The sequence below is a fragment of the Leopardus geoffroyi genome, chromosome A2 (genome assembly GCF_018350155.1).
Source record: "Leopardus geoffroyi isolate Oge1 chromosome A2, O.geoffroyi_Oge1_pat1.0, whole genome shotgun sequence".
In the NCBI taxonomy this organism is placed as follows: Eukaryota; Metazoa; Chordata; class Mammalia; order Carnivora; family Felidae; genus Leopardus; species Leopardus geoffroyi.
In genome coordinates this window covers 101,601,308-101,620,538 of record NC_059331.1, presented here as the reverse complement: position 1 = coordinate 101,620,538, position 19,231 = coordinate 101,601,308, and the positions used below count along the sequence as shown (strand labels likewise).

Sequence of the window (19,231 nt, the reverse complement as noted above, 5' to 3'; positions counted from 1 at the left end):
GGCAACTTCCGGGACGCTGCGCGTCACTAAGCAGCCGATCCCCATTTCCGGAAGCAGCCTTCCGTGCTCGGTCCCTCTACTGTACAGCTCGAGTTTGATCGAGATTTCTGCACGTTTGATTGGTGGAGTGAGAGTGTTGGTCTCCGCTGATTGGTGCCGGCGTCCCATAGACGCCGCGGGGCTCACAATTTCTGTCGTCTGTTTCCCGCCGGCCGTAGGTCTCGCACCGCAATCATGGTGGACGTCATGGAGTTGCCCAGGTCGCGCATCAACGCCAGCATGCTGGCTCGGTTCATCGACCAGCCGGTCTGCTTCGTAGGGAGGCTGGAAAAGGTGCGCGTGCTCGCCGCCCTCGGCTCCCCGCTTGGTAGCCGAGAGGAAGGACCCCGTGACCGCCCGGGTGGCAGCCTCTGGGTGGTGAGGGAGGGTGAAGGAAGACAGGCCTTAGAACATTACTGCGCTCCCGATTGCTTCATTTTGCACAAGGCGACTGTTGACACGCTTTTAGCTACTGCAGCCCCATTTTGGCGCCACATTCATGGCGCCGGATCGCGACCTTTTAGTATGCGCTCCGTTCTAATTCTAGCTCCCTCCACTCTGGTTCTTTTTGTATTTACATAAAGAAAATTATAGACCTGACTCACACATCTACCTTCTGACGTCTTAATTTAGCTAGTCTTGACTTCTCTATTTTTCTAGTTTCCTTCTCATGCAATTTAGTCTCTTCTCAATCCTCGTTTTCTCATTTAGGTCACGTCGCCATAAAACATTCTTCCAATGTTTTACAGCACATCTATGTCCCTTCCAGATCCTATATCATTATGTTTTCTTACTCCAATGTTAAGAGTACATACAGCGCTTTCATCCTACTGATGAAAAGCAGACCCAAAGCTTCCCAATCAGTGAACCGAGAAAGCTGAGGAAAAGAAAACTACTAGAAAGGCTTAGTAGTTCATTTCACCCCCACATCCTCTCCGTGAAATAGGTGGTGTTCCGACTTCACAGGTAGGGAAACTGGGTAGGAGTGACGTATGGTTAAAACGGTCACTGCCACAGCAAGTAGCAACGCTGGCATTCAAACCAGATCTGACTTCACTCTTTACATCTAACAGTAGTTCTAATACTTCTAACAAACAGTTCTCGCTTTACTTAATCATGCTTAATTTTTTGGTTTAAGATTTGAAGTAATCTATACACCCAAGGTAGGTCTGGAACTCACAACCCTGAGATCAAGAGTGGCCACTCTCTACGGACTGAGCCAGCCAGGCGCAGGCATCATGCTTAATTTTTAAAATAGACCCTCCGGTGGGATACATACTATTTAAATCATGGGTGCTAGTAGATCTCACTTTTAGACAGTATGGACCCTATTTAATTTGTTGTTAGTGCAGGGTTACCAGATTTAGCAAATAAAAATACAGGATATAGTTGTACTAAAAAGTATTGTTTATCTGAAATTCAAATTTAACTATGTGTCCTTTCACCAGATACAGTAACACAAGATTATAATTTGAACCAAATAAACCGTTCCAAGACTGTTTGGGTCAATCTGCTGATCTTTTATCAAACTGTTAATATTTTTAATGAGATTTTAATGGTTTTGTTTATGTGGTTGTTGTTTTTTTTTTAATTTCGTGTTTCTTTTTTAGATTCATCCCACTGGAAAAATGTTTATTCTTTCAGATGGAGAAGGAAAAAATGGAACCATTGAGTTGATGGAGCCTGTATGTTTAAGTATTAATTCTATGTATCTTATAGTTAATTCTTCATCTTGCTGATGTTTCTGAGTCTTGCAGTGGATGTATAAAGCATGGACCCTATTTAATTTGTTGTTAGTGCAGGGTTACCAGATTTAGCAAATAAAAATACAGGGTATATTTGTACTAAAAAGTATTGTTTATTTGAAACAAAATAGCTTGATGAGTTTATAAAACCTCCCTGCTCTAAAGTTAAACTTTTGTCCTCTTCTTACATTATAGATACCTTTACGTTTCTAACCAATGATTCTTTGGGCTCCATGATTTTCTAATTTTTAAAATATCACCTTAACTGGGTGACAATTCCCATTCCTATGAAAGACCATAAAATCACATTAAAAAATCTCTTAAGTCATTTTTTCCTTTCTCAAGAGTTTTACATTTTTTAAATTCTATTTTCTATTTTTGTTTACATGTACTTTAAGTTATCACTTACTGTTCTTACATTTAAAAAAATTTTTTAAATGTTTATTTATTTTGGGGAGAGAGAGAGAGAGAGAGAGAAGGCATGAGTGGGGAAGGGGCAGAGAGAGAGGGAGACACGAATCCATAGCAGGCTCCAGGCTCTGAGCTGTCAGCACAGAGACCAATGCAGGGCTAGAACTCATGAACCGCAATATCATGACCTGAGCTGAAAGTGGTCGCTTTACTCACTGTGCCACCCAGGCACCCCTGTTTTTATGTTTTGTTTATTGTACTCAATTTTCTTGGTTTTTTATGAAGACAAATACATGTGCTGTTTAGTTAATGTGTACAGGACACACTGCACAAGATATAGAAACTAGTAAATTCCTTTCAATGTGTCCTTTTAAACAAGTACTCCTTGTAGAAAGCGGGACATTCTCAGTATCTTTAAGTGATTTTGTCTTCAACTTGAACATTTAACTGGATCTTTGGACCAGAAGCTACTGCTAAAGGTAATTGAATTATGACATGCTGACATTAAGTACTCAAAACATTTTTAACAAATTACAATTCAGTTTTTATGTTGGTAAATTTTAAAATGATTATGTTACATAGAATGAAAGATGAGTAAACTGTAGCACTATTTCCAAGTTATCACCTTGAAACCCCAAGTTGACAATTTGTTCTTTTGTGACAGCTTGATGAAGAAATCTCTGGAATTGTGGAAGTAGTTGGAAGAGTAACAGCCAAAGCAACCATTCTGTGTGCATCTTATGTCCAGTTTAAAGAAGATAACCATCCTTTTGGTAAATAAAGCATTCTAGTATTTAGAAATTTCATGTAATTAGGAGGAAAACAATTTTATTCTTAATTGGAGATGTCTTGGTCTTCAGTCTCAATCCTGCCATCTTTTAATTTCTATAGAATTTTCTCATCCCAAAGGAAAATAGGAGAACATTTTGGCACACTTTTTTTTTTTTAAGTTTATTTATTTTGAGAGTGCACACACGCACATGCAAGTGAGTGAGGAAGGGGCAGAGAAAGAGAGGGTGAGAGAGAATCCCAAGCAGGACAGTGTAGAGCCCAATTCAGGGCTTGAACCCACGAACCGTGAGATTATGACCTGAGCCAAAATCAAGAATTGGATGCTTAACTGACTGAGCCACCCAGGAACCCCAATAAGCAATGCTTAAGTAAACTCAGTAAAGATTAATATTTGTGGGAAGAGAAACTTAAAGAACATGGCAAACAAAAATAATGTCATCAGGCTTTTTGTTTTAACATGTGGATTGAAAGCATTAAATAATGCATAATGCCTTAAACACAACCAGGCAAGAACTGTGCCTGTACATTGGATATCAAGATGAATAGTTGCCTATACCCTGTGTCTTATTTTTTAGAGCCACAGGTAAATAAATATGATGATCTGTATCTGTTTTAGAAGACAGATTGTAAAAATAAGTTGACCTCTAAAAGGGAAAGAAAAGAGAAATAAGTAGAAATCTTTTAGATAATAAATGATGTTACATCTTTCCATTGTAGATTGTGTTTGCTAAAATGTTTTTGTTTTGTTTTGTTTTGTTTTGTTTCGTTTTGTTTTAGATCTTGGACTTTACAATGAAGCTGTGAAAATTACCCAGGAATTCCCTCAGTTTTTTCCTTTGGGAGTTGTGGAGTATGATTGATCTTGATGAACACGCTGACGACTGTTAAAAGAAGCCCCTGATATCTGAGGATGAGATTTCTGTGATTTTTAATAGTTACTTTGTTCTCTTTTTAATTTCACTTACCTAACTGTATTTAGATATTGCAATATCTCACTTTTGATGGAACCTATCTGTATATTGACAGTTCTCCTTTAAGTCCTCGTAAAGACTCACTTCTCTGGTTATGTGTGGTCAGGTCAAATGCAGTTGCCTTGAGTTTAATTTTCTGTTTTATTAATAAAAGCTGAAATGGTACAGGCTGTTGATCATTTCATTCTTACTCTTTTAGTCATGTATTCATTCACAGACTTGGAATTTCATAGCTATAAGGTCAGGCTTCAAACTGCCAAGTAAAACTCTGGGCCAACTGTGTAATGATTTTCATTTATTAAAGGCAATCAGAATCCTACATCTTTTATATTTGTGAGTACCTATATCTGGGTTCTCCAGAGAACCAGAACCAAATAAAACATATACCAAAACTATTGTATGGATATACCCCTTTTATCCATTCATCATTTGGAAATTTGGGTGGTTTCTACCATTTGAATATAATGAATAATGCTATCATGAGCATTCATGGATAAGTTTCTGTGTATACATATTTTTTATTTCTTTTGGGTATATACCTGTAAGTGGAATTACTGCATCAAATGGTAAATATACTTAAATTTCTGAGGAACTGCCAAATTTCTGCAAAGCGGCTGTAGCATTTTACATTCCTAGCAGCAGTGTTTAAGAATTCTAATTTCCCCACATCCTCACCAACAGTTACTATAATCTGACTTTTTTATTATAGCCATCCTAATGGATGTGAAGTGGTATCTTATTGTGGTTTTGATTTGCTCTATCTTTAAAACTACCGTAAGCCACTCCATTGCCCAGAACTTGAATATCTCCAGTCCTTTTCACTGCCACTGCCCCTGTAAGTTCAGACAATTGTCATTTCTCACTTGAATTATTGCAACAGCCCTAAGGGTACCTGGCCTTCCAGTTTCCTGGCTCTTTGTGTCTCCCAACCAATCCAATTGCATTAAACACAGTCATAATCATCATACTATAAAGTTCACAAACCAGATAAGTTTAGAAAAGGGAAAACCTCCTGGGAAGTTTACAGTGGAGAAATATGGCCAATGTTACCTTAACGAAGTGATCAAGGTTGACATCACCAGTAATGACATGGCAGAAATCACATGCCATCTATAATGTGATTAAAAAGGCACTTCACAACTCTGGTATTTTTTTCAAAAACCCTTAACACCAGTCTATTCCTCAGAAAATAGACTCAAATTGAAGAACATTCTATAAACTGATCAGTAGCCTTCAAAACTGTCAAGGTCATGATAAACAAGAAAAGAGAAACTCAGAGAGCAGAGAAGACTAAGCCTGGATTGGTTCCTGGAACAGAAAAAGACATCAAAGGAAAAACCAGTGAAATCTGAATAAAGTCTGGAGTTTAGTTAATATAATATATACCACAGTTGGTTTCTTAGTTTTGACATAGGTACAATGGTAATGTAAGGTAGCACTAAGGGGGAAGGACTCTGGGTGAGGTGTTAGACAAGAACTCTCTCTCACAACTTCTCTGTAAATGTAAAGTTACTCGACAATAAACCGTATATTTAAAAAAAAGATGAACAGTCTCCAGAGGCTCTCCACTGACGACCCGAGGTCCACATTTCCAATTAACAGCTGCCCTTCACAATCTGACCACGTCTCACCTGAGTTCTGAAACCTACTCTCCCTTGAAACTACTGTCCATCCAGCACCGATATGCTGTTTCTGGAACACACTAGACCCTTTAAGACCTGGTGCCACTGAACTTGGTCTCTACTCTGAATGCAATGTCTAGAAAGGAAAACATTCTCTACACTTCCCTAACAGGCAAGCAGAGTTAGTTACTCATGTTATATTTCTTTCTTTATACCTCTTATCACACTTAACTTGCTGATAACCTTTTTAATTTTCAGATAAATTTATTATGCTTATCTATTATAAAAATATATTTAATATATAATTTATATGATGCTTAATTGTGTTAATATGTTTTATATAATGTAAATACATGTATTAAATACATGTACACATACAGTAGTTCCCCAATCTTATCCATGGGAAATATGTTTCCAAGACCTCCAGTGGATGTGTCAGATAGTATCATCCCTAACTCTACTGTTCCTTCTTATACACACATACATACATACCTATGATAAAGTTTAATTTCTAAAGTAGGCACATTACGAGATTAATAATAGCTAATGATAAATTAGAACAATTAGAATATACTGTAATACAAGTTATGTGAATGTCATCTCGCTCAAAATATCTACTATACTGTACTCACCCTTCTTGTGATGATGTGAGATGATAAAACGCTTATGTGGTGAGATGAAATGAAGTGAATAACATAGACACTGTGACATAGCCTTGAGCTACTATTGACCTGAGGATATATCAGAAGAAGGGTCATCTGCTTCTGGACCGCAGGTAACTGAAACTATAGAAAAGTGAAGCCATGCATAAAGAAGGGACTACTGCACATATATTTAAACATTTCAAAAATCAGAAAGTCAAGTTCCTAGTGTCTCTCCAGAGACAGTGCTATGGACTGATAGATAGCTTTCCAGAATTTTGACTATGTAACTGTCTATATAGGGCCTCAATATACTGTTCTGCAACACGCATTTCTCCTATAATACGTCTTGGCAATTGACATACAGAGCTATCTCAACCTTTTTAAAAATAATGGTTGCAAAATATCCATTGTGCCAAGTGTTCCCTCATTTATTGAACCAGTGCTCTAGTCTTCCCCACTAAGGAGAGGTGTTTATAGATGAAAAAAACAAAACAAAACAAAACAAAACTGTTTTACTGGTATTTTTTAATGCCTAACATAGTGTATGAATAAATTAGTCCATCCAGCCTGGTCTGAGAGTCAACAAGGCCGAGAAGACAGCCAATGAAGACTGAAATCATAATAGGTGAGGTGACAAAGGACAAGAGACAAGAAGTTCAGAATATACTATAATGGATTCCGCAGGACTCAGTGATTATGCTAGGAATTAAAGAAGCACAGATGAGGTCGGTTGGCAAGCAGGCAAAAAGTTTAACACAAATTAAGAGATTGATAGGATCTTTTAGTGACGATGTCCAGAAGATTACTTGGAAATGTAGGATCAGACAGAGATTTGCGAGACAGTCTAAAATATTTAAAGTTGAGTTTAAGGGATCTTCCCACCTCTTACCTGAAATTTCAAAATCCAAAATGGTTTGAAACCCCAAATCTTTTCCCTAGATTTGGGACAAAACTCATTTGGCAATAAAACCCATTAAGAAAATTAGGTTCCTCGTAGTCTTTATCCCACTTACTGTAAACACTCATATGCTTCGCTGCAGAAATATTATGTTTGGTTAGAGGGTGCTGCCTTCGGGGTGAGGGGGTGTTACATAACATATGGCAGATGCATCCTATGACTTTACCTAAAATCCAAAAATTGAGTTAATCTGCCCCGGGAGTTCCAAGTAAGGTATCGTTTCTAAATCAAAGAACAGCGCATCAATTAAGAGAACCACAGAACGAGTGATACAACCTGGGGGGGACTGTGCACTTACGGAACAGCAGTGGGAGAGTGACTGAGTCAAGAAAAGGGCCCCAACAATGCCTGACACTTAGTAAGCACTCAATATTTACTCACTGAAAGAATACCATGAAAGGCAAGGAAGCAGAGCTTCAAAGAGTCGTCAAGAATGTTCAAAGCGCAATGAACAAGTGAAGATAAGGACTGAAGATAAAACACTGACATCACTAACATGTATCACACTTAATTCTAAGAAGACTTAGGCTATGAAAGTAAAAAGGGAAAAATATCAAAAAAGGACATAACAAGTATGAAAGCACTCAATAGGGAATACAAGTAGGCATTAAATTTAGCTCCAGCTGTCCAGGAAACCTAAGAAAAGGAAGGAACAACAAGCCATACAATTTTCATATCCTTAAATCCATTAGAACAATCAAACCTTTCCGTAAAATTCTAAAAGGAATATATCACACATAATCTAATGTGAAGTGTGATGAACTATAAAATCATTGTCTTCAGTCATAATTTTACAGATGTTCTCCAAATGATCTTTTTTTTCCTCATCTGAGAAAGGCAAAATTAAAACAACTCAGAAAGCATCTCTTAATAGGGTGAGTTAAATGGTTTGAGTGATAAACTAGTATTATTACTAAATTCATAGAATTATTGTCTTTTAAGATATTCATTTAATATATATATTGTTACTCAATAAACATTTTGTGTCAAGTCCTGGGCTAGAGATACACATAAATAATGTCCCTGTCCTCTGAAATGTCAATCTATAACAGCACAGCATAATCTCTAACGGTGTCTTGACTCAGAGCTATTTAATATTTAATTGGTCTAAGGTTTCAAAGAAATCCACCATGATTCTTTAGGTTCTATTTAGTAAAACTACAACTCAGTTTCCTCCCTTACATAATTCACATGGAATTTGATTCTGATCTGCTGAAAGAAGATTAATAATCTGATACTACAGGTTATCTGAAAAAGATGATGCTAAATCCAGAGTAATAACAAAGCATATGTTTTAAGTTACTTTTTAATTGCGATGTTGCTTTGAGGGAAGCCACCTATGGTCTTTATGACCCCAATCTGACCTACAGCATAGGGTTTGAGATGGCTAATTAAGACCAGAGGTGTAGACGATGAACAATTTATAGAGTAATACATTCATCTTCACTGCAAGGATTAAATTTGTCATTAGCATGCCATTGGTTCTTCTTTGTGTATTACAAAATGCCAGAAGCAAAGTGCTATGTTCTGTTGCATTTCCTCATCTTTTTTTAAAAAAAAGACTTGGACTGAAAAAATAGTGGCTTTCACATATGAAAAAAATTTTTTTTCTACATAATTATTTCTGTAGATGGGGAGTTAAAGGACAACCATAGCTGTGGACTTTATATAATGCATTATTAAAGAGGCAAAGTTGAGAAAATTTTGAGACAGTTCTCCAACAGTGAGTGCCGTAAGTTGAAAAGAAAATATATGAACCGTAAGTGTAATAGTTTTGGCAATACCATAGATGACACTGTGACTTAATTAGCCTCCATTTTAAAGATTCTATTCATTTTTCACAGGAGTTTGAAATATTACCCAGGAAAATAATTTTGGCTAAGAATCTCTTACCATAAAATGTTATGGTAAGGTAAAGTTTATTTAGTAAGAATAGGCTTAAATGAATGGTTTCATTTAAAGATCTTGGTATCTTGTCACTCTAAATCTTGAAAGATAATCAACAAAGAGAAATTCTTCTGTTGAATAATTACTGATTCAAAAGCTAAGACATTTAATATTCTTAGCTTAGGTATTTATTAAAGAACTAAATATTATTTAGACCTTAGTATTGATTTTCATTAACTCCACTTAATACACAATGATCATATAAAGCCAAATTGTGTCAAATAAATTTAGCATAACCCTAAGAAAATCAAAATCAGTGTCTCATTTCACTTAAAACATCTTAATATTTTGTGTAGCTTTTGAGAAACTATGTATTATGCAAGCATTGGGCTTGATGAGAGAATACATCCTTTTAAGAGATACACTATTCTTTTTCAGTGATCAGGGTCCCACTGAGTCAGTTATTTCTTTCATATGGCTCAGAAATGTTATGCCTTAGTCATGTATTTGACCTTTTATAAGAGGCAGACAGTGGACCAGGGGCTCCCTCCTTTTGGAATCTCCTCAGAAATGACTAAATGTTTTCCAGATGAACATACTGTGGACCAAGGGAGGAACTAGGAATTAGAAACCATTGCCTCAAAATCAGGGGAATTTGTAGACTTCTTTTTTCTTTTGGAAGCTGGTGACCTGGAGGAATTGACCCACTGAGCAATTTCCTTCACCCTCAGCAGTATGATTAAGTCATGAAAACAACTCAAGATGAGATATGATATTTATTTCTATCCCACTTGTTTCTAAAAAAAGAATTTAAGACAGATGCAAAGGTTTCTATCCTTTCCCTGTTGCCCCATCATAAATTCATACAATATGACTTCCCCAAATGTGAACTTGAGTTACCAGTGGAAATAGAATAAGACAGTCAGACAATTGATTGCTGTCATTTGTCACAGGAACATTAATCTGCTAAAACTGGCACTAATATCCTGCTCTAGACCTTCTTAAGGAAAACTTAAAAATAACATTCCAAAATGAATAAAATATGTTCTATGTTGCTTTTCTTCCTTTATCACCTATCTTATAACCTAAATGTATTTGGTATACAAATTTAATAACATTTTTAAGCAATACAAAGTATACACATTATCAGTGTATATGAACTCAAAAACTATAAAGCTTAAACAAAAATAATGCTTCCCGTTTAACCTGATTTACAGTTGATTCTTTGAGCATTTACTTAAAGGAAGAAGAAGACAAAAAGAAAAAAAAGAAGAAGAAGAATTAGAAGGCCAAAGAAACATTTGTAAATTTCATGTACAACTGGTAAAAGGTACCAGTTACATATACATCTAGGATTCCTTGACAGAAAGCCTGGAAAGGATTATAAGACACCATATGTACCATATACCTGTCAGTATGACTCCCTAAATTGCCTAGAATACATGATATTTGGCTTCTGTAGTTTTAAAAATAGGACTAAAGATAAGTTATCTGATAAACTATATCATTGGAAATGAGGCTAAGAAACTGCAGGGACTCGGGGAAATAATATACTGACAGCCATTTGCAACATCAGAACATGGAGGGATTTATCTGAAGTACATTTCAGAAATGAATGGTTTGGATTGATGCATTTGAACTTTAAAATTTTTAATGAATTAAAATCATTAAGTCAATGACATTTAGAAACAGTCATACTGCCTTCCCTGTTTTCAACAGATTCTAAATTCAGCTACATGTGTCCTGTGATCACTATATCTGGTTACAAATAGCAATAATTGTTGCAAAGCAAATTACATGGTGGCACAGGAAAACATCCCCCCTTCCAGCAGAGGGGAGAGTAGATTACCTCACTCAGATAGCCTGCAGTTTATATAACGAAGATTACAGACTTAAAAATGAAAAAGGAATGTATGCTAAAATAGAAAAACGATTTCATGAAAAATAAAAAGAAAGATTGCTTTGTTTAGGGGAAAACTTCTAAAGCGCTGATGAGAAACTTTAGATACACATATTTAAGTGATTGTGAGCTATGGAAACTTGTTACTAAGAAACGAACTTACTCATTTCCATAATATTCATAAGAATGCAAGCATGCAAATAAGAGTTTTACTCATATTGGGCTTGGATATATTACAACATATTACAATATGCATTTCACAATGATATGGTATAACATTATACAATTAATTCCATTTGTATATTATAAATGTAATAACGTTACCATTATATACAATATGTTATTACAACCTGGAAATGGCTCATTTCTACTTAGCTAAAGTACACAGATGAAAGTGTCACATATGTTAGTTTTCACCCATGCATTTTGGTAAGAAGAGGCCAAGAGTACCCAATTTAAACTACTTCAGGAAGCATTTTCATATAACTAACCTCTAGAGGTTGCCACATACAGGGGTGATTACTGCAATAGAGATTTCAATAAATAGACCAAGGAACCATTTTATTTCATCTATGGCAGTTTATTCCTTTAACTGTTTGTCAATCTTTTAAAGTCTTAATCTGATATATATTAAAATTTCATGGCTGAAGCTTCTCAGTCAGGATTCTGGAATGCCCTCCCTCCCAGAACCCAACAACCCCACCAAGAATCACCAGTAATGAGAAGACCTTAAGTGTGCTGTCAGACTTTGTTGCAATCTCTTGTCTGCCTCTCTAAAATATTTCTAACTCCACAAGGGTAGGAATAGGATGCGGAAAACTCAAAAGATAGTGGATGAGGGTGAAATAAACTACCTCAATCATGTGAATAAATTCCCCATTCAATAATTAAGTGAAAAAGTCTTCACAGTAGAAATGTGTTCCTGAATAGCCCTCCGGTAAACAGGAGGTAAAATTTTCAGTACGATTCATTCTAAACAAATCAGCCAAGTTTGGTCACTTTGGCCCGTTATATATATCCCTATGCCTAAACACATGACTTGACCTACAGTGGGTACCACTGAGACACAAGATGAATAGGAAGAACCCACACTAGGTGGCAACAAGACAATGGAGTACAATATACTAAGCAACATTATAACAAAAATTATCTCTGAACCTAGACCATCAGAGACTTTTGACAGTACTGGTAGTCCTCCTCACCCTAACTGCAACCAAACACTTAAACATGAATTAACACTCTAGATATATTGCTTCTTATTTTGAACTAAGTAAATTACCCAAAATATATTCTCCAAATTTCTTAACAGTAATAACAATAGATACCATTTTTGAAGGTTTTTTTGTGTGTGTGTGTGAGCTGTGTTTGCCCTTTATTTTAACATATAAGTCCGACCCCTTTTTATTTAACATATAAGCCTCATCCCCTTCTTCGGGGTAGGAGGTATTTCCTAATTTGGCTAAGGTTGTATAGCTACTAGATGATAGTCAAAACCACCACCTCTATTTGACTTCAAAATATGATCTCTATGGTTACATACTGACTGCATCCCTTGATAAAGGGATTTAGTTTAAACAACTGCTTTAATGTGATCAATGCTGGACCATTCTCAATTGAAGAAGATAAAAGGAAGGAGAAGGTTATTATTTTCCCCTTTTGGGTGAGGGGGCAGACGGGGTGGACCAATGTAGAGGAAAAATGTTAAAATCCTGAAAATGGAGAAATGCATCAAAGGTAATTTTGAAATTTTAGAAAAGATGAATAAGGAGAGAATTGTATCGAAATCAGGGCTTTCCAACATTATTTTTTTCTCAAAAGTAGAGATCAATAAGTTTGAGCATGGAAATGAGCAGGCAGTGCATGTCAATAAGTGCACTGTAAATAAACAGTGGGCAAAGTCTGTGCTTACCTTACTCAGAATGGAGCATACATAAACTAACACATTTTTAAGATTTCTACCTTCCAGATGGCCATAATTAGATTTTTTTTTAATGCCAGCTATTGAAGATGTTGGGGGAAAATAAGCATCTTCTATACCAATGATTTATAGGAAAATGGTTTATAACAGAACTATTTGATAATAGCTATCAAAATGTAAAATGCACATAACTTTTGGCTCAATAATTTCAAGCTCTATATTGTATCTGACAGTTACGCTTACCCACAAATACCCAAAGATATACTAGCACGGATGTTCCCTGCAACATTATTTGTAAAAACGGCAATTGGAAATACCTCAAATTGCCATTGAAAGGAGGATATATCCATATAATTGCATACCATTCAACTAAAGAAAAAAAGTAGGTATATATGGGCTAAGGAAAGTCTGCAAAATACATTTTTAGGTTAAAAAAAGTAATTTGAAGGAAAATTTACATAGCATGATTTTACCCACATGAAGAGAGGCAACGACTGACACAGACACAGAGAGATACAGTCTATGTAAAGAACATTTCCATACGTGTATATGAACTTTAAAGCAGCTTCCTCTGGAAAGTAAAAGTTGGAATTTTGGAAGGCAGCAGGTAGATAACAGGGATAATGGAGCAAAGGGCTGAGATATTTACTTCCATATTGTACTTTTTGTAATTTTTGATATTTTTTTTATGAGCCTGCATTATTTTTGTAACAAAACTTAGCTTTAAAAAAAAATCACTGAAAGCTCATATAATATACATTGTACTAACAAGGAACAGTTCATCTGGTCTAGTTCATCTATGAAACAGAAAAACACTAGACTTCACTCAAGAGATCTGAGAGCTAGTTCCAGCACCTCCCTGAATGACCCTGTAGTTTTCTCCCCGTTCTAACCATTCATGATTTTAAATAGTTTATAAGTAATTTTCCAAATCAATGGTCAGGCAAAAAATGGGAAACATGAATGTTGACTGGCTGATAGCTGCTGCCTTGAATACTACTATGCTGGAAAAGGTTTGGAGGGAAAGCAGGTGATTGATAGCAATCTGTGTCAAGGGTCTTAAAGAAGGGTGGGGTTGTTCACTCACAGCAGATCAAGCACAATTTGGCCTAACCTGCTCATCTCATGGTGAGTGAAGAGAATTATTTGTCAATGAAGAATTTTAACATAAAAAGTAAGTTTGTTAATGGTCCACTTATGGAACTCTTGTTTCCATGTGTGTGTTTTTTTTTTTTCATATCACTGCAGTCCTTCCTCTTACTTTAACCATATTCTGCCCACTTTCCAAAATACAGGTCTCATCCCATCTATGTGCTGCCTACAAGAGACTCACTTCAGACTTAAAGACACATGCAGACAGAGAATGAAGAGATAGGAAAACATTTACCATGCAGATGGAAGTGAAAAGAAAGGGTAGCAATTCAAATTGGACAAAATAGACTATTTTTTTTTAAGTTTTTTATTCACTTTTTGAGACACAGAGACAGAGCACAAGCAGGGGAGGGGCAGAGAGCCAGGGAGACACAGAATCTGAAGCAGGCTCCAGGCTCCAAGGTGTCAGCACATAGCCCAATGCAGGGCTTGAACTCACAAACCATGAGAACATGACCTGAGCTGAAGTTGGCTGCTTAACCAACTGAGCCACTCAGGCGCCCCAGACAAAACAGACTTTAAAACAAAGTCTGTAACAAAAGACAAAGAAGGACACTACATAATAAGGGGACCAATCCAAGAAGAAGTTATAACAATTGTAAATATGCATGTTCCCATGCAACATGGGAACACCCAAACAGATAAAGCAACTATTAACAGACATAAAGGAAAAAAATTAACAGCAACACAATAATAGTATTATTAGTATTAGCACACACTTACATCAACAGATAGATCATCCAGACAGAAAATCAACAAGGAAACAAGGGCTTTGAATGACACACTGGACCAGATGGAACTAACAGATAAATTCAGAACATTGATGGAAGACACTGAAGTTGACACAAATAAATGGAAAAACATTCCATACTCATGTATTGGAAGAACCAATATTGTTAAAGGGTCCATACTACCCAAAGCAATCCACGTTTAATACAATCCCTCTCAAAATACCAAAAATATTTTTCACAGAAGTATAATAGATAATCCTAAAATTTATATGGAAGCACAAAAGACCCCAAATAGCCAAAGCACTCTTGGAAAAGAAGAACAAAGCTAGAGGTATCACAATCCCAGATTTCAAGATTTACTTCAAAGCTGTAGTAATCAAAACAGTTTGGTACTGGCACAAGAAACAGACACATAGATCAATGGAACAGAATAGAAAGTCCAGAAATAAACCCATGCTTTTATGGTCAATTAATCTACAACAAAGGAGGCAAGAATATACAATGGGAAAAAGACAATTTCTTCAACAAATGTGTTGGGAAAACTGGACAGCTACTTGCAAAAGAATGAAACTGGACCACTTACACCATACACAAGATTAAACGCAAAGTGGATTAAAGACCTAAATGTGAGACCTGAAACCAGAAAAGTCTTAGAAGAAAACATCAGTAATAATTTATTTGATTTCAGCCATTAAAAGCATTTTTCTAGATATGTCTCCTCTGGCAAAGGAAACAAAAGCAAAATTAAACTATTGGGACTACACTGAAATAAAAAGCTTTTGAATCACAAAGGAAATCACCAAAAAACCAAAAATGCAACCTATTGAATAGGGGATGTTTGCAAATGATATATCCAATAAGGAGTTAATACACAAAATATATAAAGAACTTACACAACACCGAAAAAAAAAAAATCAAACTAAAAATGGGCAGAGGACCTGAATAGACATTTGTCCAAAGAAGACACATACAGATGGCAAACAGACACATAAAAAGATGCTCAGCATCACTAATCATCAGGGAAATGCAAATAAAACAATATCACTTTGCACCTTTCAGAATGACTAAAATAAAGAAACACAACAAATAACAATAGCGAGGATGTGGAGAAAAAGGAACCCTTGTACACTGTTTGTGGGAATGCAAATTGGTACAGCCACTGTGGAAAACAGGTTCCTCAAAAAATTAAAAACAGAATTACGATATGCTTTAGTAATTCTACCACTAGGCATTTACCTAAAGAAAATGAAAACAGTAATTTGAAAAGATAAGTGCACCCTTATGTTTACTGCAGTGTTATTTACAATAGCCAAGATCTGGAAAGAACCCAAGTGTTTATTGATAGATGAATGCATAAAGAAGATGTGGTACACACACACACACACACACACACACACACACACACCAGAATATTATTGTCATAAAAAAAAAATGAAATCTTGCCATTTTCCACAACATGAATGAACCTAAAGGATATTAGGATAAGTGAAATAAGTCAGGCAGAGAAAGACAAATAGGATATGATTTCAGTCGTATGTGGAATTTAAGGAAAAAAAAAGAAAAAAGAGACAAAACAAAGACTCTTAAATACAGAGAATAAACTGGTGGTTGACAGAGAGGAGGTGGGTAGGGGGATGGGGGAAATAGATAAAGGACATTAAGAGTACACTTATGAGCACTGAGTAATGTATAGAAGTGTTGAATCACGATATTGTACACCTGAAACTAATACAACACTGTATGTTAATTAAACTTGAATTAAAAAAAAAACAACACAAAAAACAAAATTCAGGTCTCAGTTATCTACACCAACAATTTTTGGGTAAAAATGTCCTCTACTTAGTCCTCAAAGCAGCCTTTTCTAGTTTCTTAAAATATACACAAACCAGAAAAAGACTGAAACTCACAATACCATCACCAACAGCCTAACTTCTAAAATCTGGAATCTTAAGTATAGAGCAGAAGGAGCTGGAATGAGAAAGAGCTGTGATGGCTCTGTTTCTTTGTATAACAAGTCCTCACTCTGAAGAAAATGTGCATGTGTGTTGATTGGGTGACAAATATAATGTAGTTCAGGTAGCTGTCTTAATTTTGAGGTAGATTAAACAGTTGGTCTTATGAAATTCAGAAGACCCTCACATCCATCACTCCACCAATCTGACCACCACTCAACTCCCTCTTCAGGATGTTTTTACGTGAGAATAATGTTCCAATTATACAAAACGAGTCTTGGGATTCCCTTGTATGATGAACAGTACTGCTGGTGATTCCAGAAGGTACCTAATGGCAGTCTAACCATGTATCTTTATAGAAATCACTCCATGCACAAAAAGACTATGCCTTGGACACCATGATGTACAATCAAATTATCTTTATCACATGGTATTTTTCCCTATCACTGAAATACACAGGTAGGTCCCCACTCCAGCAGCCAGATTGAGTTGTCTTGCCTAAGACTAGAAATGAGGAGGAAAGAGGAGTAACTAAAACCCCACTAACATTTACTGAGCTCCTACAGTGTCAAGTCCTTTCCCTTGGGTGTATCACACTTCACCCAAACTGCAGTCCATCACTTTTCTGTAGGCCTGTGCTGACCATCACTCTCTGCCATCTGTTTTAGACATGCAGACCACATCACCAAAACATCTAAATGATGTTTTTTTTTCCCCATTCTCACATCTGCTTGCTGAAAAATGTTTCATTTCACTGTATCAGAGTACCATTTGTCAATCTATATCCTTCATCTTCTCTCCTTTCTGATTAATTCTGGCCTTTCAAAAATGTCTTAACTCTACCCTTTTACTTTTTCTCTAACATCAGTAACTTGGCAAAATCATTGCTCACCATTGCATACAAGTTACACAATTTTGTAAGTTTACATTTCACACAATGCAACAGTGACTAATAAAGAGAATGGGTTTATTCTCTTAGTGGGTTCCACTCAAAACAAGAACTGAATTTTGATGCCTACCATGTTTCCTTCCTCAATCTAAAGTTGTATGATACTAGCTTACAAGCAAAAACAAAACAAAACAACCTTACCAGGTGTGACAGAGTGACTGAGAAGGGATGATTTTGTGTTATTTTTAATGCCGTAACTTAATTATTTTACTTAAATGCTAATCGATTGTCCAAGCACAACCTTCTAGTGGCAGAATCAATTTCAATAATGATGCTGATGGCTGCAATATGATCAACTGAAGCCTCTGCCACTTGGTACAAAAGAAGTGGAGATGATAGGCAGCTCATTAATCATTTATCCCAGAGATGAATGTGTTCAGTGGCTGATACGGGGCTGTGGGTGAATGCTGCCAAAATGAGAAATGTCAATTGTCAGGCCTCATGCATAATAACAGTGGAGCTATTTTTAAGCTTCTTTGAAGATTAAAGTTATGCTCTTTTTCCCTACAGTTCTGTCACATATGCTTGGCAATTTTGTTCTATGAGAATTCATTTTCACTGCGTTCAGATGTCTCTGCTTGAGAAAATATACACCACTCAAAATCTAGCATGAGATATTTGAAGTTATTTAGAAATCTGTAGAATTCCACATATTGGGAATGAACTCTAAAAGAACAAAGAATTACAAGAGGGAAACCAGGAGAGGTACTGAGTAACTTCTTGGCTAATTTTTTCCCATAGGATGTTTTATCAGCAAGGATGATACATGATTTTAATTTCTCAGGTCCCCAGAAAGAACATATTCTATAACTGACAGAACAGTTTCTGAAACAGAGATAACAGAATTCAATAAAATAGACTTAAAAAAGTATTTGTTCACTAAGTTAGGTGAAGGATGTTACCAAAACAACAGTTGTAGCAAATGACCTCAAGGATCTCCCCCCACAAATCTCCAATTTGTGTCTAATCCTTCCAGTGGAAAATAATGTTCCCTGCCTAGAGGAGTATTCTTTTTTAGAAGCCAGCAGTCTCTCAGCATTCACTGAGTCATACTCACTTTTCCAAAAGGAATTTCATGTATTTCAGAAATCTATATATCTTAAAAAATGGCAATTTGTTCTAAGAGTCACAACTGATCCTACATTCCATTTTTGAAGAATGGAAGGGAAAGATAAGATTTAAGATGAGAAAATGTATTACTTTTGCAAGAGATACTTCTCTCACATCAAGCTGCTGAATGTTTTGCTCCATTAATTATACATCTTCATCTATTTTGGGAACATTTATCATAAAGATACATACCCATTGTTCAACTAACAAATATTAAGTATGCCCGCTTAATACAGAATACAAATTTCCACCTTGATAAAGAAAATAGTTTTTTTAATGTTTATTTGTTTTTTAAGAGAGACAGAGCACGAGCAGGGGAGGGGCAGAGAGGGAGGGAGACAGAGAATCCGAGGCAGGGTCCAGGCTCTGAGCTATCAGCACAGAGCCCGACACGAGGTTTGAACTCACGAACTGTGAGATCACGACCTAAGCTGAAATCGGACGCTTAAC

General features: G+C 36.1%; 1 protein-coding gene across 1 annotated transcript; it reads left to right on the top strand.

The window, feature by feature from the left end:
- The first annotated feature begins 71 nt into the window (after nt 1-71).
- On the top strand, nt 72-4,123 carry RPA3 (replication protein A3). The gene is made up of 4 exons (XM_045494914.1): nt 72-333; nt 1,650-1,724; nt 2,860-2,968; nt 3,765-4,123. Exons 1-4 carry the CDS (start codon nt 235-237, stop codon nt 3,845-3,847), a joined length of 366 nt encoding a protein of 121 aa, XP_045350870.1. The 5' UTR covers nt 72-234; the 3' UTR covers nt 3,848-4,123.
- Nucleotides 4,124-19,231: the final 15,108 nt, after the last annotated feature.